The sequence below is a fragment of the Poromitra crassiceps genome (assembly GCF_964638095.1).
Source record: "Poromitra crassiceps genome assembly, chromosome: 9".
Lineage (NCBI taxonomy): Eukaryota > Metazoa > Chordata > Actinopteri > Beryciformes > Melamphaidae > Poromitra > Poromitra crassiceps.
In genome coordinates this window covers 28501407-28527206 of record NC_139630.1, presented here as the reverse complement: position 1 = coordinate 28527206, position 25800 = coordinate 28501407, and the positions used below count along the sequence as shown (strand labels likewise).

The following is a 25800-nucleotide window of genomic DNA, read 5'->3' as shown; positions in this document are numbered from 1 at the left end:
ACAGGCAGCAGCTGCGACTGCGGATGATGTCGCCCCGCGTGGAGGAGTTTCTCGCCATGGCTTCATTTACTCTGGTTTGTCTATTTCGCCTGTTCTTCGCTCTCTTCTCTCACTTTTCCTCTCCTCCTCCACTGCCACTCATCTGCTGCCTCCTCAGTTTTCTTCTCTTCTATTTCTTTCTCTTGCTTCTGTTCTGACTCCCTTTGTCGCCCCCTCCTGGTCTCTCTACGCTTCGGTCTCTCTCCTTCCATTGGAGTCTGTCTAATTTCCTCCACTACAACGAGCAAGAGTGACCTCTGAGTCCATCACTCCGCCGCTGACACAGGCAATAAGACACAGAAAGCACTCCCCCCAACAGCTGTTCTAAGAGGCACTGTAGAGGGGTGCATGTGTTCATGTTGGGATGCAACTCCCACTCGCCATGTGCGTATGTGTGTGTGTATCTATGTCTAATATATCTATGTCAACACTTGAGCGGCTCTATGTCCGAGCACTCGGTGTCCATGTCCGAGTCGTAAAGCGACTGGCCCGTGCGGTCGCTGTCGGGCGAGGGCGGGTCCACTGGCGTGTGAGCGCGCGGCGTGTGTGTGTGCGTGTGCGTGTGTGTCTGCGTGTCGTCCTGGAACGTGTCCGTGCGGGAGTAGAGGCCCAGATCGGGGAGTTTGGAGTCGCTCTCCTCTGTGGTGTCGTGGTAGCAGAAGTCCTCCAGGTCCACGAACCACTCGGGCCAGAATCGCCGGCGGATGCGCTCGCAGTACATGGCCAGGTTGATCAGCTCGCCTGGAGGGGACAACCGATAGAGAAGCTCAGTATCGCACTCCGTATTATAGGTCATGCAATCCTCTTGGCGAATCAACCCTTCCTCTGATTTTCCTTCATGTGATTTTGCCTGAAATCCCTCTTTTCGGTATTGATTTCTGATCTTGCAAACTTCTCACCCGGCCCTACCCAACATGCACATTTCCCTGATCTCTCCTTTGCCGTTTAGGGGCGGCAGGCTGGTGTAGTGCTTAGAGCAGGGGTGGGCAACATTTTTTCTCCAGAGGGCCATACTGACTTATATCAAGTAAGCGAAGGGCCACATATTGGAGATCATACCTGCCAACACTCCTGATTTTCGCGGGAGTCTCCCTATTTTTAACCCTCTCTCCCGTTGTGATTGGTAATTTCTTGTTAATCTCCTGATATAATAGTGATACAAATCCAATGGCTGTAGCAGATGAGATTTATTAACATAATTATGCCTTTTATTGAGTTTTTGGGGGTAGTTTTGATTTTCTTTGAGGACCTTGGGGGCCGGACTGAGATGGTCCAGGGCCCAGGTCCGGCCCTGGGGCCGCATTTTGCCCATGTGTGGCTTAGAGCATCTGTTCTTCATCTGGACGACCTGGGTTTGAAACCTTCTGTCAGCATTAGCAACATGCTGAATCCCTAGCAGCTCCTTAGGCAGGCAAGCGAAAAGAGAACTTCCCTAAGGGGGATCAATATCAAGTATCACATCATTATTATTGTTATTGAGCCATGTGTCTACAAGAAGGGGAGATGATTACTCTTCCTGCACAGTGCGGAATATTCATCAAATTTAATTAAGTTATAGATACATAGACAGGCATGGCAAAGCAGGAAAAAAACATGTGGTACAAACTCACCCCCTTCCTGTGAATTCTCTTCCAAACAACTTATATTTAGATCATCGGTGAACCTATTCAGTGTTTGTGTTAGCCTGTCATGATGTTAGCCATGTCAAATCTTTGCATATTTCTCTATTCCACTGGCAATCGACTATATACAATGAATTAATGATGTTACATCATTAATTCATTTTATATAGTCGATTGCCAGTGGTGGTAAAAAGTACTTGAATCATGTAAGTAAAAGTAACAATAGACAGAAAAAGAGACTGGATGCAAGTTAAAGGGACAGCTCATCCTAAAATCCAAAATACATATTTTCCCTCACCTCGGCTATTTATCCATCTATATCGTTTTGTGTTTTGGAGATATCGGCCACAGAGTTTCTGGCTTATCTCCAATACAATGGAACTGGATGGCACTCGGCTTGTGGTGCTCAAAGTGCCAAAGAAATACATTTGATAAACTCAACAGCATTGTCTCTTTCCAGAAATCATGACCCGGTTACTCAAGATAATGCACAGACCTTGTTGTGAGCAGTTTCATGTAGGAACTATTTTTTTTTGACCGAACTACATCCGCTAGCTGCTAGCTAGTTCCTACAAAAGAAACTAGTTCCTACATGAAACTGCTCACAACAAAGTCTGTGGATTACCTTGAGTAACCGGGTCATGATTTCTGGAAAGTTTATTTTTTTTGGTGCTTCGAGCACTACAAGCCGAGTGCCATCCAGTTCCATTGTATTGGCGAGAAGGCAGCCATCTCTACGGCCGATATCTCCAAAACTCAGGCAACAAACACAAAACGATATAGACGGATAAATAGCACTACAGGTGAGAGGGAAAATATGTATTTTGGATTTTAGGGTGAGCTGTCCCTTTAATACCCTGTGTGCATGTACGTGGATGCACCATGAAATGAATTGTAGATTGTCCCATGGTGATGACCTCACCTTTGATAAGCTGCTCAGGTCTTGTTCCTGGCAGCGTCCACATGGCCGGGGCCAGGTGACTGAACACAGCAGCGTCAACCGTGGAAAGCTTGGAGCCCATCAGATATTTCTTATCACCTACGGCAGCAAAGAGGCAAAGCTGTATCACATACTGTATCTCAGTCACTGCATATCAATCATCTTCCTTTTAAGTCTTGTTTTTCTCCTCTCTGCTACACAGAGCAGCTTGAGGTGATGCAAGACCAGTTTCAAAGACATCTGACAGCACTGGGTCTTGTCATGATCCAAGTTATGTCAATATAGAAAATGCAATAGTGTTTTGACACTCAGAAATTAATCATATTTTTACAGATGTATGAAAAATGGTACGGAGAAAAATCTGATTTCACCTCGGGGCATAAAGTAAAAGGCATCAAAGCTCCACTTACATCTTCTTGGACTTGTCTTTCTCAGATCTACCATCATCAACGGCCAGAGGTTATGTATTGATTCTGGACTGTAATGCTTAGTTTGGACCAGAGGAGGTCAGTAATCTGCTACTTTCCATGTTTTTAACCACTGCCTTCCCTCTGCAATTACAAACTCGCTGTCTCTAAGGGCGGGCCTATACTTGCTGTTGGCTATGCATCGGTTGTGCACGTCCTATCAAAATTAACGCTACGCGTATGCTCCAAACAGACACAGGATACGTGAGGCAGAGTTAACGCATAGTTAAAAGTATATCTCCGCCCTAATAATTCTTCATGGCACACATTGTATTGTTTTGTTGTTGTTGTTGTTTTTTTACTTTACCCGCAGACATTTGGAATCGTTTCCAGGGGAAATTATGTGAAAGCACAGGAGATGCAAAATGTGTAAAAGTTTCATAATGTACAGGACCTAATGTCCTGAGATCATTTTGGATACAAAGTAAATTCAATAAGATAAAAGATAAGATAATATTTGCTCTATTGAAGGCTCTTATATGGACACATTTGGGATGACTGGCTTGTTTGGTAAATAATCTCAACAATACCCCAATATAGTATGTGAAATATAACATAATGTTCACAATTCTACTTGTGATTCCCCCATTTGATTGCAATGTAGATTATAGGCTGTAATCTTCCAAATTATAAGGATTAATATTTCACAAAGTCCCTGGCCTTGGTACCTAGCAGAGTGGCCAGGGTGCGCATGTCCTTCTCCATCAAGGCGTAGACTTCCTCCTTAGAGAAGCGTCCAATCCCGTGGCCGTACATCTCCCGCTTAACGATCCCGCCGGTCAGGTGACTCAGGATCCACTTGAGTAGATCACTCAGCGGCCCGCTCACGGACAGCATCTTCTGGGTCTCCTCCAGGTTGTCCACCCACTGACAGTAAGCAATGGTCCTGACACACACACACACACACACACACACACACACACACACACACACACACGCACACACACACACACACACAATAAATATGTATAGATACATACCATACACAGATCTCAGAATTAGTACCAGTATTACTACTACTATTAGTATTACTACTACTATAACTGCTAATAATAATACACCAATAATAACAAAGAAGAAGAAGAAGAAGAAAACTAGAACTATAGTTAACTATAGATGTGCAGCAATTCTCTCATGCAAATTACAAAATCCTGTATAATAAAAGAATAAAACATGCATATTGATACAATGTATCAAGAATATACGCATACCATACGCTTCTAATGATAACGATGAGCTACAAGTTATTGGTTACATTTTAAAAGAAAGAAAGAAAAAGAAAAAAGTTCTCAGTTCTGTCCTAAAAGAAGACTGAGAGTTTGTTAATTATATATTTCCTTGAGGAGGTTGTTCCACAGTTCAGGGGCCCGGTCAAAGTTTTCCCATCTAGACTTTAGTCTAAAGGGCTTGTTCTATAGATCTAACTGAACTCATCATATACACGCACGCAAAACCCACACACAAACATTTGGGAGGACACACTTGGTATCTCAGTGGGTCGACTCGTGACACCGGAAATCTCAGGAAAGCTTGAACAGGCATTCTTTTATGATAAAAAAAAAAAACCTTCACACGAAACGATTTGGCACGGAAATAACGCAACATGCTGGACCAGCAATGTTTTTGAGTAGCATTGTTTTAAAATGTCTACAGGTTTGCTTTGGGAAATGCAGAGAATTCCTTTTATAAATGAAAGAGAAAACATGTCCGCCTCCCTTCACCCCCCCCCCACTCCTCCTTTCCCTGTCAACAGTGTTTTGGCTAAGCAGTTAATCCTAAATGCTAATTCAGATCAGCTCCCACAGAACATCCAAATATTTCAGCCCAGCACTTCCTGTTGCTCCTTCTCCCACATTCCCTCCTCCCAATGAGTAAAATGCACTGTTATAAGTGTAAGAAAAAAGAGAGAGAGAATAATAAAGAAAAAAGACGTCTAAGCTCCGGCGATCCCTCACCAGTAGAAGTGCTCCTCCACCATTTTGGTGACGGCGCGGGACACGGCCCTCTCCTGCGGCGTCAGGCTCTTGTTGAGGCTCACGCCCAGCCGCTCCTCCAGGAAGTCGACGATGAATTCGGTGCCGCACACCTGCTCCCGGTTGTACTCGATCCACGGCATCTTCCCCTGCGGCGACAGCTTCCCGTCAAAGTAGTTCTGAAGAGGGCAAGGGGTTGAGGAGAGGAGAGGAGGCGAAAGAAGAGGTGGGGAAATGAGAGCGGGATTCAGAATTTTGAGGAGAATAATATGAGATAATAATAAGTAACATTTAATAGTAATATGATAACATATTGAGGATTTTACTAGAAATAAATAAAACACATATAACAAGTCCTCGTTCCCGGATTTACATTTTAAAACCTGGTTGCAGTTTATAGATCTATACGAGGGATCAGCCGAGCAGCATTTTTGGTAAACAAACCGCGTCACCGGGTGGCAACGGCAATGGAACCCTATGGAGCCCAAGTGGCGCGAGGCGTGAGTGTCTGCTCTAGCCGGCTTGACTCTGTTTACATTTTAAAAACGGCGACAGTTCACACAACTTTAACATGACATGCATATATTATACATCAAACTCTTGAGCTAATTCTGCTCTCACTCGGAATGTCAAAATATAAGCCATGTGATGTATAGTTTTTGAGATATATTAACGTTTGTTTGGCACAACTCATACTATTAACTGCCGCGGGGTTCCGCATTTCTGGGTGTCAAGTGACGTCGCGCTGATTCGTCCTATAGTTTACAGCAGAGTGTACAAAATGTGCATCATTACTTCTCAAAGTGGGTTTTCAAGTGTGCTCCACCAGCTGCAGACATTGTCAGGTACACAAATAGAAGAACATCTGTACAGAATAGAGCTGGGTATTGGTTCAAATTTCAAGAATCGATTCGATTCCGATTCACAAGGTTGCGAATCGATTAATTTCGATTCGATTCGATTCGATTCGATTCGATTCCGATTCGATCAATTTTCAATATTGATTTGGTTAGTGATACCAAAACGTGGTTTTTGAGCTGTACCCTGAATTACATGACTGTCCAGTTATGTAACACAGGGGTTTCCAACCAGCCAAGTAGATACAGTACATGGGGAAAAAAAGTTGCAGACCTGTTGTCAATTTTAATGGTTTTAGTTACACATATATTTACTCACCACGTGGTGACAAAGGGTAAATAACAGCCTTTTCATCTGTCAATAAAGACACTTTCACAATTATGCACAGTGATTTGATTTCAGCCTATATAATTTCTAAAAGTAGATATTAATAATGATCAAACATTTCCATTCATGTAGCCTACAGTATTTATGTTTTTGTTTCAACTACAAACATAATTAAACGTCAACTTGAAACTATGTTTCAACTACCACACACAGCACAATATTTTAGCCTGTTTAGTAAAAAAAAAAAAAAAAAAAAATTTTTTTTTTTTTTTTTTTAATAATAAAAAAAAATCGATCTCTGGACATATGAATCGATAATCGAGGATTAAAATGAAAATCGATTAAAAATCGGAGAATCGATTTTTTGAACCCAGCCCTAGTACAGAATATGTACAGGCATGTAAATGTGTACTGCTAGCTGTTTGCCTGGAGAGAAACCCACTAAACGCATGCAAGAGAGGCAAGATCTTGCTCTTTTACACAAACACCAGCCCTACCTGGTAGGGCAGGTCGACCATGCGGAGGTAGGTCTCCATCTTCAGACAGAAAGGGGACAGGGACGGGACGCCGGTCTTGGGCCTGGAGAACTGGTGGAGTATGATGGCATCTTTAGAGTCCAGCTCTTCCTCCTTCCTGGATGGAGAAAGAATGACAAAGCAGTAAGTCATCCAGTGGGGGAGAAGAACCTTAGGTGAAGCAAGGTGAGCCATCTACAATAAGGTGATTTATATACTGTTCTCTCTATATTTTAAATACTAATACAGAATATAGCTGATCCATGTTCATCTATCTTCATATAGTTGCACTGTAACTCTCCCTGATTGCAGAGGCCACATATGCCCCCGCTGCCTCAGTTTCCCAGGGACTCAATTCTCTCTGCATCTATTTTGAGTTTCCCCTTCACTGATAGCCTCCGATCCTTCATGCGGTTATTTTAAGATTAGGTCCACAATCAACTTAAAATAGCAAGACTATTCTGTGAACCTTATTCATGATTTAAAATATTTCATAATGTATAGCACTTTTTAGATAAGCTCTCGGACTGTTGGGCATCCAGATAAAAAAGGTAATGCCTACTCTGATTCACGATCTGAACTTGCTGAGAAATAGTCTCACGTGGTCAGACCCGCGAGACTAGCCGAGAAGTGACTTGAGCATCTGAACACCTGATATAAAGGTATTTAGAGCAGGGAGAGTTGTTGCTTGTTTAAACCAGTGGTTCTCAAACAGGGTCCAGGGACCCCCTGGGTCCTTGGGGGGGTTTCAGGGGGTCCCCAGCAAAAGGCGTAATAATTTATTTTCACTAAAATTCCACCCATACGTAACACAGTGACAGAATGTATGACTATTTTGGTCATGGGTTTCATCCACTTTCTGTAGCCTAATAAAACATCTACAGTAGAAGCAAAGCTCTTATCAGATGGGGGGCCCTGGGACAAAATCTTATCAAATGGGGGTCTGTGGTCTAATCTGTGTCAGTTTAGGGGTCCTTGGTGTGAGAAAAGAGAGAACAATCTTTACTTAAAAACACTCCTCTCATTATTGATCAACAATTCACTTGATTTTTTGTCCGATCTGTTTACATTCCTTATCGAAGGCAACACTTGCCACAATCCTGTATGGCCGTACAGACAGCTTTAGGCAGCCTGTTCAACATCTCTAAATGTCTCCAAACATCTCGGGTGGCCCTGGTAAAGACAAACAACCCAACCAAAACCACCGCACTGTTGACTTGAGCGAGACAGTGAATCCCGACCAGCAGGGGCGCTGTTCAGTAGCTGAGCAGCTCACTGGAGGGGGGGGGGGGGGTGATTTCCCTGCGATCAATAATGCATCACGTTAATGATTATTTGATAGGCTGGTGTTTTACTATCAGTTTAGAATGATGCTGCTGATTGAGTGCATCAAATAATCTGCAAACAAGGCACTGAGGAGCTGAGCAAGTTGCAGGCGCGAATCCTCCTCAGCCAAGGGCGATGGAGCCAAGGTAGCCACCACTACAATGTCAAAACGATGAGTGGTTGTGAGAGATTATGCTGCATTACTGCTGGAGTTATTACTGGATGAGCGTGCCGCCTGCACGCACACAGTACAAACGGCAACCAATGCACGTGAGCGTAATGCAGAATCGAGGGAGCTGTCCACTGTGCAAAGTGCTGAAACGTGCACAAACATCACATCAGCGCATCGGAGCAGTGGAGCTGTCCGCTTCACTGTGCTGCTGCTGAAATGCCCACTGAGTGACTAATTAAGAAAGGGCTGTTGTTTGGGGATGCAAACACCTATGAATACAATCCTATTTGTATTTTATATAAAAGCATAGAGGGGTGGCAATATAAAACAATGATGAATTTGGCCTGGCCTAAAAATAGATAAGAAGAGAGAGAGACATGCTGCAACGTTTTAAGCCGGCGTCAGACTGGACAATAACAAAACGGCTGAGAGAGAAAATAACATGTCGCAAAAGGATGCAAGCCACCAAAGATAGATGAACTATCCAGATGAACTTGTTTTTATAACTACACAAACTCTAGCGTAGATCTTCTCCCCAAAAACAAATTAAAATCGACTCCTGCTGCATCGATTTCAGTGTGTGTGTATAGGGCCTCTATAGTAGATCAGAATGTCACTGTTGTTATGTGAGCCATTCCTTCACGAAAAATCGCTATAACATCCCTATAATATTACTATTGTATTGGGACTTACCGACTGTATCACCGTATCATCTTCAGTGAATGTAACTTATCACTTGTGTTTTTTCCACACCCCCTGTGGTATGACTGCAATGTGTTTGTTGTGAAATAGGCTATCTTTGTATTATAGGAGTTATAAGTGCATGGGCTGCAGGTAACCTGAGACAACAGTCTATAGTCGCTCACCCCAAACCTTCAGCCAAGTAAATAGCTGATGAAAAATACAGCCAGACCGATCTAATCCCTCAAACAACAATTTCCCTTAATGGCTGCGAATTCCAATTAGCAGATGTGTGTGGGTTTGTTTTGTGTGTATATTTCTACGCGAAAGCTTCTAAAAGGTAATTTTCCACAACTGCAGTGTTGTAGAGAGCGGGACTGGGACCAGCAAACACCAAAGTCGGGAAGGGGGGGTCACAATAAAGCAAGCAACGCATCCGTATACTACACTATCTCACGTCCTTGAGATGCTGACAAATGAAAGTCACCCTTTGTAGTATTTCTTTTCAAACAAGAGAGCTGTTGTGAATAGGCCTGTTATAGCCGCAGTCTAACCTCGCAGAGACGACACATAAGAAATGAGCCTCTTCCATAGCCTATCCTAATCGGTTTGAATAGCTTAAGCAAGGCGGCATAACACTTCCCTTAAGTCAACCATTTAATTTATTGACAGGCTCTAACTATAACTAAGCAGGCTAATAAACATCTCATTTGTGGTGGTGGTGGTGGTGGTGGTGAGGAGGGGGGACCCGTTACATCACAAGCCACCCACTCACGACTCAGCTCTGCTCTCACCCCGCCCAAACTGATAAGATTAAGTAATATCAAAGCCAAAGGAAAATACACCAGAGCTGCCTGGAAGACTCAGAGCGGGTAGAATGACACCAGAGTAAAAAACCACGACCGCTTTCAGATCGATGCGAGCCCTGCTGGCCCGCGGTGTGAACAGAAGTGCTGCAGCCTGCAGTTCCAGGCACCCTCACTGACAGCCTTGGTAGGTAGTGGTACCTGATGGCGAGCAGTTCGTGCAGCAGATAGGCAGCAGCGGCCAGCAGAGCCCCTCCAGTCAAATACAGCGTCTTCCGCCACCACGAGTCCGAGCCCAGAGCCGACATGATCCCGCCGTAGTCCTGCAGTGGGTAGGCGATGATGTACCCATAAAACGCGAGCTGCTCATCGGAGCCTAGCAGGCCGAAGGAGAAGCTCTGGTTCCGGCCAAGATCAACCACACACGACCGCGTCCAGGCGAAGCCGACGCGCCAGTACATGCTCTCGGTCTCCGGCCTCTTTCCGCCTCACTTCTGGCAGCTCTGGGCTTCATCCACGGAGGCTTCATGGGTGCTGCGGAGGGGTCGAGGAGCGGCCTGCAGCGGCGAGGGAAAGGCGGTTGGCAGAGAGAAGCATCCCGCCTGGAGCGTGTCCCCGCAGCGGGGTCGACATCCTCCGCAGCCCGCTCGGAGCTTGCCTTGCTGTGGCTGTACCGCTCCTCAATGTCAAGCGAGACAGAACAAAAATAGGGTTTCCGGTCACCGCTTTCGAAATAAACGCACTGGTAAAAGCCTGTGTATGTTTTTGGAGGAGTAGAATATTGGAAATCTGTAGGCCTATTCTCTAGTAATATGTGACAACCTTTAATTATGGTGCATCAAAACAGAGTTGAAAAGTGCTGGATTAAAAAAGAAAATAAAAGAAAATAGTAGCATTTAAATAAAATAATGAACAAAACATTAAGAAAATGTAGAAACAATAAAATGCTGAAGGGCAGAGTAGGCTAATTAAACCAATAATTAAAACAAAAATAAAAAGCCAGATTAAATTCACATAACAAAACACATAAGATGCCATAGCCTGCCCTATTGTATATTTTGTAGGCCTGGCCTAAAAATATTACTACCACCAATAATAATAAATACACAATGAAAGACTCGATCACAAAACAAAAAGGCCTACACACAACTTTGGAAAAAGTCCATTCTTTATACAGTATGATTTTAACCCATGGCTGTGACACGACTAATAGCCTACATTATTTTTGCCTCAAATATGAGGAAATAATCATTTTAATCCGAAAACACAATGCACCATAACAAATTATAATCTAAATTTTAACTGTTTCACTCCATTTAAAATGACTCTCCTGAAGATTTGGTAGCCTACATTTTTGTTCTTGTTCACGCAACTGACAAACACTTAGTTTGAAAGGCGATTTCCCTGACTTCCGGTATTATTGCTGCTCTCCTTTGCTGACTTCATACAATTGAAGTTACGTCAAGGAGACTGTACCTCTTGGTACCAACGCCTAGAGGTAACCAATGGTAAATACAGGCTCTGAGTCAGTATATACTTAGGGCCTATGTTCTTTGAATCATAAACACAATAGTTCACTTTTACGGTTTTATAGGATACCCCTTTTATACATTACTGACCCATTGAATAAAAATGTAGCCTACAGGTCTGTTATCTCAACACATAACCAGTTATGTATTATTTAAAGCTACCGCTAGGGGTCCTAACACAGCCAGTGTATTGGCCATGCATTGAAGTTCATGACTTTGTAGGTTACACAGGCTGCTAGGATATTCCCGTTAACTCCCCATGTTATTACAAATCAAGAGGCAGTAAACCACATTGATCTGCACAACATACATTTTATTACCACAAAAGAGTTTCCAAAATGTTATACGTACAATTTCAAGTAATACTTGAAAAATCAGAAAAGATCTAGTTCAGTGGGGTAAAGCCCTTTATTCCACCCACTCAAGTGAACAGTAACACAACAGATGGAGGCCGTTGAGGGGGAGAAAATGGCAGAAGGCAAAGCAGACCAACTTGTCTCAGTGGCTTCAGTGTCTAATTTCCTTCCCTTTCAGCGGAGGATTAACATGAGAAAATGAAATGCAGGTGGTCTTTAGTCAGCCGTTTACACTCCTATCCTGTTATTTTCCTAACAGCAACAGAGATGACATAAAGGGGAAGCCAGTGAGGCAAAAACAACCTTATAATGCACCCAACAAAAAATGAATCCCCCCTGAAAAACGTGTTATAGTTCCCCTGAAAGGGACAGTGTGCTTGTATGAAGGGTTTTTTCTTTAACCAGCAGCTTTTATTTTCTAAGGCATTCAACCACCTTGTTCTGAATACAGCCACACACAACCCCTACTATATTACATCATCACAAAAATATATAGACATCTACAGGTATATGCACACATATATTGCCACAATTTAATGATTAAATACATAATGTATCTAATTGTTCCTTGTGGGCACCTCCCCTATCATGTAACATGATAGGAAGTGCACACAAAGAATCCGAATGTACAACTGAAATTTTGCCTTTAAGACAGCACTGCAAAAAAAAAAAACATGACTAGTAAAAAATTAAAACTTTGAATTAAAAAAAAAATCTAAATGCAGAAAGTAAAAAAAAACAAATAATAAAATTAAGAATAAGCTTTGCAGCAGGCAATCTGAAACATGACAGTAAAACAAAGAGGGGCACTTTCATCTGAAGCACAAGTACTTAGCTAAACCAGGTCATTATTTCCATAATCAAGTAGCAACTTTATGTTATTAAGCAAAAGATAAAAAGATAAAACAAATGAATAGAATTATAAAGCTATGGCGGAGAGAATGATTAAGCTATTTACAACTGGGAAAGGGGGTGCAGGGAGGAGGGGTGCTCATCACAGTAGATTCAGATATTCAATATCTACCTTTAAGAGGAGCCTGCATTCTCTCTTGGGATTTTCCTGCCAAAGTCCATGAGCAACCTGCACAGACTGCAGACGGCAGGGTATCCAATCACATCACAGTTGCACAGATTGATACCCAATCAGATCCGCTTTCTAACAGCACACACACGATCAAATCATCTTACAGTAACCTGTAGAGAGGAATACTATAGTCCCTGAGGAATGAAAACCCTCCCAGACTGGGCATTTGCATGTACACACACACACACGCACGCACGCACACACAGTACTATAGTGATCAAGTTTTCTCGAATCCCACGGAGCTCCATATCAAATTACTTGCTCCCCGAGACCGTTCAAGGATGCCAGGATCATCACGATGCCATTCAACCTTTTTTACAAGCCATCATACTGTATAGCTGTAAACCCCCAAGTTCTCCGATTGGTTCGCCCACATTCTCAGCTCCCCTCTTCCCCACGTCTTGCCCAACACAACTTCCTGTTGTCACCAATTGGGGCTGGTCAATGCAGGCATTTTGGCATTCGTAAGCCCATAGTGATCAGAGAGGGGGGACTGAGCGTGCGAAGAAATGGCCCTCTATTTTGGGCGGGTTGGTCAGTGAAAGGAGAAGGGACATTGTCGTCTGTCAGTTGAAGTTTGTGATTTCCCCCAACCGATATCACAAAGGTTACGCTGTACAAAAAAGGTCCATCCTCACTACATCGACACTGTGGATCCCCATGCACTGCCTAGGACTGGCTGTAGGAGTTGTTTTGCACTGCCTAGGACTGGCTGTAGGAGTTGTTTTGCACTGCCTAGGACTGGCTGTAGGAGTTGTTTTGGCTCCCGTTGGAGCTCTGGTCACTCTCACTAGAAGCAGCACAGGGAGACAGAGGGAGATGGTAAGTTGAGGCTCAGTACACTGACAAAATGGGCGGGGCTAAAGGCATTCTATAAGTGCTAATAAAACACTAAAATCATCAAGACATTATTAATGTCTTTGAACTGAACTTAATTGAAGTTCAGGAGTGTTTAGCCAAAACCATTCATAAGTCTTAGTTTAACACAACTACTTAATCTCTTTGAAGGAAATGTGTTATTAGTCGCAGTCACTGCAGTTTAACCTAACACTAGCTCTTTTGGACAAAGGCGTCTTACCTCAAGAGTGCTATGGGACCCATGAGGTTGGTTGCATGCATTTACATTTGACTTTTCATTTAGTTATTCTTCAAATCTTTTTGAAAATACTGTACAAAATATTGCCATAGGCTAACCTATACATTTAGTGATTTTTTTTATCTTTGGAATGTGATTCCTCTTCTAAACAGCCAAAGCTGCACCGTGCATACCTACCATGAGAAACGTAATCAGTGGAAACAACTTAACCTGTAGATGGAATTGCAAAACTACAAATACAAATCTGTATTAGTCGGTATTATATTGGTATATAATAATTTTGGTGGTTTTTAACATAGATCTTCAAATGCCTTTTGCCATTTTTTCTTAATAGAAACCTCTGGGAACCCCTAGTAAAATATTCAAAGAGCTGTCTATCAAACACGTAACGTATTAATAAATGCATCTTTATGCTGTTTGCACATGGTTTAATGCCCCAACTACATTATTGAAATATTTGAGAACATTTTGAGTTGTCAAAAATCTCTGAAATGCAAAATGTACTCATCGACAGAGGAGACATTCAGTACATAACTAAGTCAGATGTACCTGTTAGGAGGAGGCTTTGGTTTTGGCATCTTGTTCAGCACAGCAGCCATCTCCTTCCTATCGTCAAAGTTTTTCCACTGGTCATACAGCTTCAGAATCACACGGATGATCTCCAGGATCTAGACAGAAAGCAAAGCATAGGTAGGTAAATACAAGATAACTCACATTAGCCCACAGCTAGTCATCAAACAAGGCTCTCAAATGCGTGAAAATAGTCACTAAGTATAAATGGCTCTCTTTTGGCTCAAACGACTTGTCTGCTTTGAATTGATTGTTCTTTGCATTAAACCTGCGATATGCAACTTTTCTCACATTAAAACAACACATTGAGGCCATTTACACCTGGCAATAACATGCGTCTTTTGTGATCAGATTGCATTCTTACTTCATACTTTAATGTGTTTTTTTGTATGGTGCGATCTTATCCACTTTTTTATACAGTGTATCGTCTTGTTTTCCTTGTACTGACTTGAACAAAGTGAATTTCCCTTGTGGACAAAGTACAACTAACAAACTGATTGTCATAAAAAAGACAAATTATACCATATATATCAGTCTGTGTATGTGATCCTGTGCGTACAACTAATACAAGAGTAAATGTCCCTCTTTGCCTGACATTGGCTTTTCAATGATGTTTGGGAGGTTTTGGGGCAAACAATACGCAGTGGGTGAGTGTCAAAGGGGCGTGGTCAGCAGTGACCTGGGTTGTGGCGATCAAGTGCATTAAACATTAAACAGACAAGACCTGTTAAAAAAACACACGTGGAACTGGGCTTTTGGTTCCCCAATGCAAATTGCCCACATTCAGCATTCAGCTTCTTCAAAGCCTGTGGTGGCTTTAACGATGGCGGCTTCTCAGCCTCAGGCTAGACGCCGTTAGATGGCAGACAGCCCATCAAGACGAGTGACACTTCTGGGCTGTGAACTTGCCCAACTGGGGATGAACTACGGCAGGACTAGCATTACACTTTGCTGCCTCAAAGCAAAACGTGGCATATTGTAGCTTTAATATGTAGTAATTCTCTTGGTAAAATATAATCCATCCTGAGCAGAAGACTGGAGTTTTATATGATGTAACCGTCTACTTCATCGTAAAAGGGCACATTGACATTTTGAGTTTTTCGGTGGCTATTTGTCTTCACCAGACGCTTGTCACATCATGAGAGAACAGGTTTCCATATGTCAAATGCATCCGTCTCAACCTCAATTATCCCTAGAGTGAGTTTTACAATGCAGTGGAGGCCAGTGTCTTACTTTGTCCATATCAACAGAGAGCTCTGCAAACCACTGCCTGGCATCCTTCTGCTGTACCACACAGGCAACATGCAGACAGGCTACGAGAGAAGGAGGAGACGACTGATCAGGTTTCATCTAACAGAGCTTATGTGGAGTCAGTAATGACATTATGTGGCTGCAGTGAGAAACGCAAAGGGGACAGATCTTACCCAGGGCAATCATGAAGGGCGGGTATAGCAGGCACAGATCTGTCCTGTATGTGTCATTCACTATTCGCCTAGTAAAGAAGGAAAACAGCAGCAAAGAAACTGAGCAACACTGCCATAAATACTATTTCCATGCGAGTTTCTATGGTATGCATTAACACACATAAGCACGTGCACAGACGACATCATACCAGGCCAGGGGCAGTAGCATGTCTTCCTGCCCCATGTCCTGCACATACTGCAGCAGCGGTCTGTAGGGGTGGTACACAATCAAGCAGCAGTCCTGAAATACACATATTACATGACATCATCAATAAGTCAACCCCCCACCATCCCACCCAATCACAGCCTAGTTTCTAAGTAGCAAAGAGACCGCTCTCTCCACTCACCATCAACTCCAACAGGTAGAACTCACATTCTAATATCTGTTGAGAAGAGACACAAGTTGGGATGGTATTAAACATGCAGCATGTCAAACCAGATACAGACCCTGTTTAAGATGAAAACACTGATGATGACTAGTTCTTATTAGGATCTATAATAAAACGGGATATTGAGGCCCCTCACATGTAAATTCGCATTAGACCATTTGAGGTACAAAAATACAGTTACAAGTTGTTGTTGTTTTTTACAGATTTTCTCTCCAATTGTACTGGTGGCCAATTCCCCCTGCTGCCCCGGTCGTTGCTCCACCCTCTCTGCCGATCCTCGGAGAGTTGTAGACTAGCACCATGCTTCCTCCGAGACGTGAAGTCGCCAGCCGCTTCTTTTCACCTGACAGTGAGGAGTTTCATCAGAAGGACTTAGCGCGTGGGAGGATCACGCTATTCCCTCCAATTGCCATCCACCCGAACAGGCGGCCTGACCGACCAGAGGAGGCACTAGTGCAGCGACCAGGACACATACCCACACGCAGACACAGCCAATTGTGCCTGTATGAATGCCCAAACAATCAATCCAGAGGTAACACGGGGGTTCGAACCTGCGACCCTAGCGTTGGTAGGGCAGGGAATCTCCCGGGCACCCGGTGGGGCAATTCATACTTAAACTAATTAAAAAATAAGTGGTTTATTTGCGGAGAAAGGAAAGTCTGTCCATGTTCGTGTTCATGGTGTGTGATGCATGTACAGGGATGCAAACTCACCAGAGTGAAAAAGGTGACGGATACCAAGGCAGATACAAAACCACTCAAAATCATTCAATTAAGTGCCCTATTTTGGGATCAAAAAGGTGACTGTCACCTAGCCTAGGTAAACCCAGCCCCCACGTGACCTGCTCTCTCAGTTCCCAGTCACTAGTGACTGAGAACAGGTCTGAGAGCAGGTCACGTGGGGGATGGGTTTACCCAGGCTAACTGTCACCTAAAGGTGACTAGTTTGCATCCCTGCATGTACATTTATATACATTATTATTGTTTTCAGTGACTGGCCACAGCTCAGATTTACACCTATTGGAAGCTCTAAATGGATCTGTATGGAAAAAAATTGATCAATGTATTCACAAACCATTCCAATTTTCCACTGACCAATCACAAGAACTTCTCACACATCGCATGAACAAATGAAATGAGGTATTCCTCTCCTCTTCTGAATAATGATTAATCACATCATAGTCATTATACCGTAAGTCAATTCGCCATACCACCAACACCCACTCTCACTATAGATTAACAGAATGAGTAGATGACAGGATGTGTCGATGAAAAGAGTATGTTTAGAGGTCACAGCATCTTGCCAACTTATTCTCCACGGTGAGTCACTCCCTCTTTTTAGCCCTCCATACTGGTGCGGCATAAATAATCCTTTACACGGCTTTCTGGACAGGCGGGGTGTCAGGACAGCCCCTGGTAATGTCCTGGCAACTCTGTGGCGATAGCGGATAAATAAAGCTGCCAGTCATCTAAACCACTTGACACCAAAATGAGAGATGCAGGGCAGCATGAAGGCACGCACACACACACAGAGTCAAAGCCATCCCCCACGGCAACGGGAGTTTCATCACAGGTGTGCGAACATTAGTTGTGGAATCTCGCGTACTGGTAGACGCCGTTATGGCGACACTGTGATACACATAGCATGCTGTAATGTAGCGTAGTAATGCATAAATAACTCTGCAGAGGCAGCAGGAAAACAATATTAATAAGCAGTGTACTCGTTCGCCGATACAGCTGCTCCACTGGCATATGGTTCACATGATTAATTAGTTAATTACATGTAGCTTTAGGCCAGGTGGAGGGATTATGCTGCCCAATGCTTTAAGCACATAGTTGCAGTAGCATTTACTTACGTGATTCATTCTGTAAGGAAACTCCTTTGGGAAGGCATAGGAAAATCGTGTTTTCACTGTTTGAGGAAAAAGCAAATTCATTCTATTGTTTCCCACACATTTCAAATGTATAGGAAATTGGTAACTAAAACTCACTACTCTCTACTGAATCTCTCAAGTCACTTACATACAGACGTGGCTGCAGAGATCAGCCTGGTGTTGGATACAACTCCAAATTCCTGGAGGAGACATAGATGTGTAAGCTCAGATCAGGCAAACACAGCAAAGCTATGACAATGATAAGAGGCAGGCAAAAGAAATGGAAAGCTGAGACAGAATATTTTTATCTCATTTACACGTCACCATGCTTGGCTGAGATGCTCTAAATAAAATGGTGGTCTCATTGTCAGCACAAAAGTTCCCATACCTCAACTTTAGAAGCCAGGAAAACACATGTAGGAGCCATGAGCACTGGATCTATACTTTTCAAGGAGTACCTGCAAACAAAAAGATAAACTGTTACAAGCTTTTCTACTAGTAAAGTTGCAAATTGAGTGCAAATATCCTACAACCTAGCAAGAGCTACAATAACAAAGTGTTGGAACAAGGGCACACTGCACACTACTGTAGCTCAAGCTCCGTACTTACCTGGCATAGAAGCGTTTGAAATAGACAGTTGCTGTAGCGATGACCTGCTGCCGCAGCTTCAGGTGTTCCCCCAGAGCCTGGATGACTGAGACGGACAGGACGTTAAAGAATCAAAAATAAAATCAGAGCACATTAGACTTTACTTTTCAATATATAAACTGATTCTCACTATTTCAGTTTATGTCCTTTTATTTAAACATTTCATTTATTTATACTTTTTTTTTAAAATATCTAACATCATTCTATTTATTATTGTGGTACTTTTCCACCACTGCCTCATCACTGTTTTATTGTATGTAAAGCACTTTAAAAACATTTTATAAAGCACTTTATAAACGTTTTTAGAAACATGCTACGTTAATAACACACCAACATCAGATAATGACACCTCTCCAATTATACACTTTTAGCTGCCTCTCTCAACTTTGAACATATTCAGAGGGTGAAGTTAGCAGGATCCCAGGCTACACAAAATTTAAGTCTAAGTACCATTGGCGAAGAATATCTGCAGTTTCCAGTATTCCTCTTCTGTGAGAAACTTCAGGTCCTTCTGGCGTTCCTTCATCAGGTCCTGCTTGTCCAGAACCCACTGCAGACTTTACAACAACAGAAAAGGTCATTGACGTTTACTAAAAGCTACACTGACCAGTTTGCAAACAAGGCAAGTTTAACGCTAACGTTAGATAAGCTAGTTAGCCGTACGCTTTACCAAGACAGCTATCAATCTACCCCCGACATAAAGCTAGTATATTTTATATTTTAACGTTAAACGTAATAACTATTGTCTTTTAAAGCTGTCTTTGCATTTCAATATTTGTTTCCCTCTGTTACATCGTTGCTAGCCTTAGCTTAACTGCAAAACACACGCCTAGGCCTCAAAACAAACAAGGTGTTTTACAAAATAAACCCGTAATGTGTCAAATATCGAATGAAAACTTACTAGTGGGAGCTCTGCCAGAAATTCCCTGCCATATCGTAGCAGTTGAGGTAGAAGAGTACAATTTAAAATTATAGTATTTTTCCAACAAAGAAGAAAGAAGAAAAGTGAATTGTCAACTATGAGAGCGACGTCAAATCCACTCCGGCGAAGAACAGAAAATTCCGCCGAAAGGTTCCGAAACATTTGTTCCGGTAAGTAGACGAGTAGTAGGCTATGTTCTTATTAGTTTTCACATATGTATTTGATAACAAAATACTATCCGATTGTTTTCACAATTTCAGTAGAAGGATGGAAGGATGGATGAATGGATGGATGGATGGATGGATGGATGGAAGGAAGGTGGGTGGATCTTTCACTGACCTTGATGCTGTGCAACGTGTTCCAGCAGAGTGCACCCATGATGATCTAATCTCAATGATCTGCGATGTTAAGAATAGATATGACCACACATTGTGATCACATCATAAAAAAGAGAACTACATAATGCCACACACACACACACACATACACACACACACACACACACACACACACACACAGCACAGGCCCCGCCTCAGGTTGATATGATTAAATGTATAGTGTGTGGACATTAGTGAATTGGTCCACAGACCCAAGGCCACATTAAAGTACTAATTCATCTATATGTCCAATCCATACAGTCAATTGTGTATGCAGGATATGGAGATGAGGATTTCACCATTAGGGCCTATACATTTAAATAAAATGACAGACATAAATGGATACAGACTCATTCAACCGTCTATTTTAATAACCTTATTTCTTGACGGAACCTTGATAGATATTTGTGGGGACAGCTCATCCTTTGGCTGGGGAGGCTCAACATTCCTCTGCACTAGTGAGGGGAGGGCTGGGTAAAGCAGGAAGGGCCTATATAAGAACCCCACCGGCTGGAGATGTGAGTGACCACCGGTTTCCAGCAGTGAAGTAAAGTTGCAGAAGTCACAGGCAGGTCAACATGAGCCGCAGCCCAGAGAGGATGTCCTCCTACCGCCGTCATTTCGAGGGCACCGTGGCCACACCTGTTCTCTATCAGGTCCGGGTGTCCAGTCCCTCTCCCACCCGCAGGGAGGTTCGCCATCGGTCGGCCAGCTATAACCGTGGCGGAGGGATGATGGCGCGCAGGTCCCTCTCCAACAAGTCCCGCATCACCAGGTAGGTCACCTGGATGATGATTGGACCTACTCATTCATATTTTTTCAATGACTTTTAAATCCACCCCCTGTTTTAGTCAATATAAACAGAAGAGTGTTTGTTCTTTTCCTAAATCTGATGCCATTCAGTTAAAAAAAATGGTTTAGACATTGGTATTATGAGTTAATGATCTGTAATCAGTGATGATGCAATTGATTTGTGATGTGAGAGAAAGAGGTTACAGAAACAGGATATATAGCAGGTTAATCCCAGACTGTCTGGGAACACCTGTGAGGGCAAAGTGAATGAATAACCTGTCTCTCCACCTTTGAGCAAAGCGCTTATCACCCCAATAGTCCTCAGTTGAAGTCGGTGATGTAGCTGCAAGAGCGCGGCTCAATCACTATTCCCTTAATCAAATAAAAATTAAAAATTGATCAAATGGATGCCTCATTTCTGGTACTGCCTGCAGCAGTGCGAGTATGGGATCGCTGTGCTTCGGCATGTCCATGGGGCTCGGGCCGAAGCTGGATCTGGACGCGGCTGCAGCGGAGAACCAGGCTTTCATGACGACTCGAAGCAGCGAGAGGCAGGAGATGGTAGCCCTCAATGACCGTCTGGCAGTCTACATTGAAAAGGCAAGGGCCACACACACACGTCACACACGACACACACACACACACACACACACACACACACACACACACACGACACACACACACACACACACGTACACAGAAATTTGTGCACTGGCTGTCATACCTCAGTTCTGCCTTGTAGCCATGCCTGAGGTAAAAATGCCACACCTAAGGTCTCAGTAACATACACTGTCACTTCTCTCGATTGCTATTTTTTATTTTAATTCAATTTATATCAATGTTGTTTCATTACATTTTGAATCCTGCAATCTCACCTCCCCTCTCAGCCTGTCTCCACCCAGAAACCTCTAGCGCTGAAAAAAAACAAACCTAAACCATCCCTACAGTAACAGTATAGTAACTTTACTTCTGTCATGCTTGGCATTCGAAGGTCCTAATCATCATGTAGGCCTGTATCTCCTGTGTTCCCCTCTGTAGGTGCGTACTCTGGAGTCGCAGAACAAGATGATGGAGGCTGAGATCGAGGCTCTGCAGGCGCGCCTTCTCAAATCATCAGGCCTCAGGCAGCTGTACGAGTCTCAGCTGAAGGAACTCCACAGGATCGCCGAGCAAATGAGGGTCCAGAGGGTGAGGGGGAGGGGGGGGGGTCATATCTCATGAACACAACATATGATAAGCTCTATTTATAAATGCAGTGACATCCATACATCATGGTTTGGTTTATTGCTCTGACTATTTTAAAGGCCAGACGTGTTTCACAATGTTTGTTACCGTCTTTTTTTAGTAACCTTCATGCTGCATGCCACTCCATTATCGGCTCCATTTTTCCATGTGACCGTTGCTTGTTTGACCACGGTGTCTCTGTTCTGTGTAGGACCTGGCTGTGGTGGCCAAGGAGGCCATGTCAGGCCAGCTGGCAGTGCTAAAGGCCAAGTACGATGAGGCTCTGGGGGCTAGGAAGAAGGCTGAGCTGGAGATTGAGGCTTTCCGTCCGGTAAGACCGAGCACAAACAAAAGTCTGGCTTTTTTCACAACTTCAAACATAGTAAGGACAAAGACAGGAAAACTCTAGCTGTGTAGCTGTGAATTTAGAAAACTTGCAGGTACACAACTTAACGTAACGGATTCTCTCCTGTAAAAGTAAAATTGTATCACATCGCTGAGGGTGTATGTGCACAAAGGACTATTATCTTACCCAACCATCCAGATTCTATGGACATCTGTCTTACAGGAAGTGGATATCTGACTTACAGGATGTGGATAAAGCTATGGACATATATTACAGGATGTGGATATCTGTTTTACAGGATGTGGATAGAGCCACCTCAGCACGCATTGCACTGGAGAAGCAGCTGGAGAACCTAGAGGTTCAGTTGGCCTTCCTGCAGAGGGTTCACAAGGAGGTAACGTGCGTGTGTGTGTGTGTGTGTGTGTGTGTGTGTGTGTGTGTGTGTGTGTGTGTGTGTGTGTGTGTGTGTGTGTGTGTGTGTGTGTGTGTGTGTGTGTGTGTGTGTGTGTGTGTGTGTGTGTGTGTGTCTCCACCCTCTGTTTATGCTGTATTGATGAGTCAATAGCTGGCATGCCATTCAGTAATAATGAGCTGGTAATTATTGTTATGAGTCAGTATGTAAACAGACCAATTACCTGCACAGTGTGAAGGATATGTAGGAGACTGTGGAGGTTAAAGTTGTGTTTGGAGTGATGGCAGTAGTTTGGGATAAACAGCTTAGGTAATAACAGCAGAACATTGCGTTTCTAAATTATATTTTTAAAGTCACCTTCACATTTATTAGTTGTATTATTGTATATGAGCAGCAAGCAGAGCTGGTTAGTGAGTATGGACCAACAGGCTTGTAATAAACTTGATTTGAAGTGCAGACCGCGCAGTGTTTGGCAAAAGGTGTTTGAGGCACGACTGTTCTTCTGACCCACTGAAAGGAAATCGAGGAGCTGATGCAGCAGCTCTATTCATCATCGGCCAAGGTGGACCTCACCTTCGGCCTCCCAGACCTCTCCTCTGCTCTCAGGCAGATCCAGTCTCAGTACGACTGCATCGCCGCCAAAAACCTGCAGGTACGCTGGAGCTAATGGCACCACATCATGTTCAAACAAATCAAATCATGTCTTTTGGCACTCTCATGCCTGTCAACATGTTACTACAATAATCAGTATTAATAAACACAGAGCTATTACACAATCCATCATCAAAGCACTCAGCATGTTTGTGCTTCCACCAGGAAATGGACTCTTGGTACAAGACCAAGTTCCAGGACCTGAACAACGCGTCTAACCAACACGTTCAGAGTGTTCGGAGTGTGCGAGAAGAAATTGCAGGCTACAAGAAAGATGTGAGTATGCACGAGTATGTGCCTTGATATAACTCTTGTTATGATTTGCTATATAAATATACAATTGATTGATTTTCCATTGATGATTATACCAACAAAGACGGCATCACTTCTCCTTAGCATTAATGCGTGTGTGTGCGTGTGCGTGTGTGTGTGTGTGTGTGTGTGTGTGTGTGTGTGTGTGTGCATGCCTGCACGTGCGCGCATGTGTGTAGATTCTCAGCAAGGAGCGTGAGTTGGAGGCAGTGAAGACAAAGAATGAATATTTGGAGGTTCAGATCCGTGATGCAGTGTTGAGATACAAGAAGCAGGAGGATGACTTGGAGGCAAGTGAACTGACCCATGTGACTGATTAGTTAGTGGAAAAACAGGGCGCTCCTTTGATTTTCTTTCATCTGGAATAGCTCTGGAAATTCAATTATCTAATGAGCACCACCCAAAACAGATATCAGCCTTTCTTAATTCATAATTTTCTTAATTAATATGAAGTATAATGTCAAGTCTTTTTTTGGTTATCCATAGAGTTTGAACTCCCCTCAAATTATCCCCCCAAAATCTATTCTATTCTATTCTATTCTATTCCACAGGAGCGTATAGAGGTGATAAAGCTGGAACTGAGGGTGACCAAAGAGAAGATCGCTCTGCTGTTGCGGGAATACCAAGACCTGCTGAATGTCAAGATGGCCCTGGAGATTGAGATCACCACCTACAGGTGAGCAGCCACTGGTGTTGGGCGGGGGTGAAGCCTAGCAGAGCCAAACACCATGGCAGTTCTACAATCTGTAAGGGTGATTGTTTTAGATAAAAGTATCAAATGTGAACAGTGTCCCTGGTTGTTTGAATCTTTCTATTTTGTAGGAACCATATAACAGCATGATTGCACACAGCCTGTTGTTGTTGTTGTTATATGCAGCATTCATATCCTATGTGTGGCTATGTTGCAGGAAGCTGATCGAGGGGGAGGACAGCCGTCTGAGCACCATGGTCCATAGCATGTCTCTGTTAAGTGGAAGATCCATCACTTCCAGTGCTAGCATAAGCGTAGCCTCAGCCTCAGCTCCTGTTGACCCCGCCCCTCCTGCGGCTGCAGCGCCGGGCCCCGCCCCCAGCAGCGACGCTGAGAGAGCCCCGGTTGCTCCACCACCGCGGGTGGTGGAGGTGGCATCATCAGAGAGCCAGACAGACCTCAGCACAGATGAGCAGGCCACTGAGATGTCTGAGAGGAAGACTCTCCTCATCAGGTGACTTTTACTCTCCTGTTGTTATACTATAACTACACTCCTTAAAACCCGTTGTTATACTATAACTACACTCCTTAAACCCCGTTGTTATACTCTAACTACACTCCTTAAACCCCGTAGTTAGACTATAACTACACTCCTTAAACCCCGTTGTTATACTCTAACTACACTCCTTAAACCCCGTTGTTATACTATAACTACACTCCTTAAACCCTGTTGTTATACTCTAACTACACTCCTTAAGCCCCGTTGTTATACTATAACTACACTCCTTAAACCCCGTAGTTACCCTGTAAGTATAGTGTGGTACCCCATAATTAGCCTATAAGTACAAACATTTGTCCCCTGCTTCATAATACAGCCCGCGACCCCGTAGTTAGACTATAAGTACAGATCTTGTTACCCTCTAGTTAAAGTATTTTTTCACTCCTTAAACCCCGTAGTTAGACTATAACTACATTTCTTAAAACCCGTTGTTATACTATAACTACGGTACACTCCTTAAACCCCGTTGTTAGACTATAACTACAGCCCTAAACCCCGTTGTTATACTATAACTACATGCTTATTTGCGGGCTGTATTCTAAAGCGTTACCTAATATTTCTTAATCTTATTTCTCCACCTGTTGCCCTTTTCTCCCAGAACAGTTAAGACAGACGAGGACACTTATGAGAGCGACACACAGGAGCGCACCATCATCATTTCCGGAGCAGCCGATGACACAGATGAGGAATAGACCGTCTCTACACCAAGACTTACTGGGCTAACAACCTCACCGTCATCTATGATTGTGTGTATACTGCACGCCATGGTTTCAGGTCGTG

The 25800-nt window shown here is 43.3% G+C and overlaps 3 protein-coding genes across 3 annotated transcripts; 1 reads left to right on the top strand and 2 right to left on the bottom strand.

Annotated features, from left to right (window-relative positions):
• Positions 1 to 463: 463 nt before the first annotated feature.
• faxca (failed axon connections homolog, metaxin like GST domain containing a) lies at positions 464 to 10187 on the bottom strand (the record flags this gene model as incomplete). Its single annotated transcript, XM_083643110.1, has 6 exons — positions 464 to 780; positions 2584 to 2700; positions 3737 to 3954; positions 5024 to 5220; positions 6724 to 6859; positions 9928 to 10187. The coding sequence occupies 6 exons, from the start codon at positions 10185 to 10187 to the stop codon at positions 464 to 466; spliced, it is 1245 nt and encodes a 414-aa protein (XP_083499236.1).
• A 2062-nt stretch (positions 10188 to 12249) lies between these two features.
• ccnc (cyclin C) lies at positions 12250 to 19775 on the bottom strand. Its single transcript, XM_083643288.1, has 12 exons — positions 19636 to 19775; positions 19185 to 19291; positions 18696 to 18780; positions 18475 to 18544; positions 18235 to 18286; positions 18069 to 18124; positions 16172 to 16207; positions 15974 to 16065; positions 15786 to 15853; positions 15595 to 15674; positions 14341 to 14459; positions 12250 to 13485 (listed from the first exon to the last, which is right to left on the bottom strand). The coding sequence occupies exons 1-12, from the start codon at positions 19665 to 19667 to the stop codon at positions 13431 to 13433; spliced, it is 852 nt and encodes a 283-aa protein (XP_083499414.1). The 5' UTR covers positions 19668 to 19775; the 3' UTR covers positions 12250 to 13430.
• Positions 19776 to 20611: 836 nt separating this feature from the next.
• On the top strand, positions 20612 to 25712 carry ngs (notochord granular surface; the record flags this gene model as incomplete). Its single annotated transcript, XM_083642625.1, has 11 exons — positions 20612 to 20808; positions 21260 to 21425; positions 21864 to 22013; positions 22261 to 22380; positions 22694 to 22789; positions 23325 to 23459; positions 23624 to 23734; positions 23950 to 24060; positions 24322 to 24446; positions 24679 to 24975; positions 25619 to 25712. 11 exons carry the CDS (start codon positions 20612 to 20614, stop codon positions 25710 to 25712), a joined length of 1602 nt encoding a protein of 533 aa, XP_083498751.1.
• Positions 25713 to 25800: the final 88 nt, after the last annotated feature.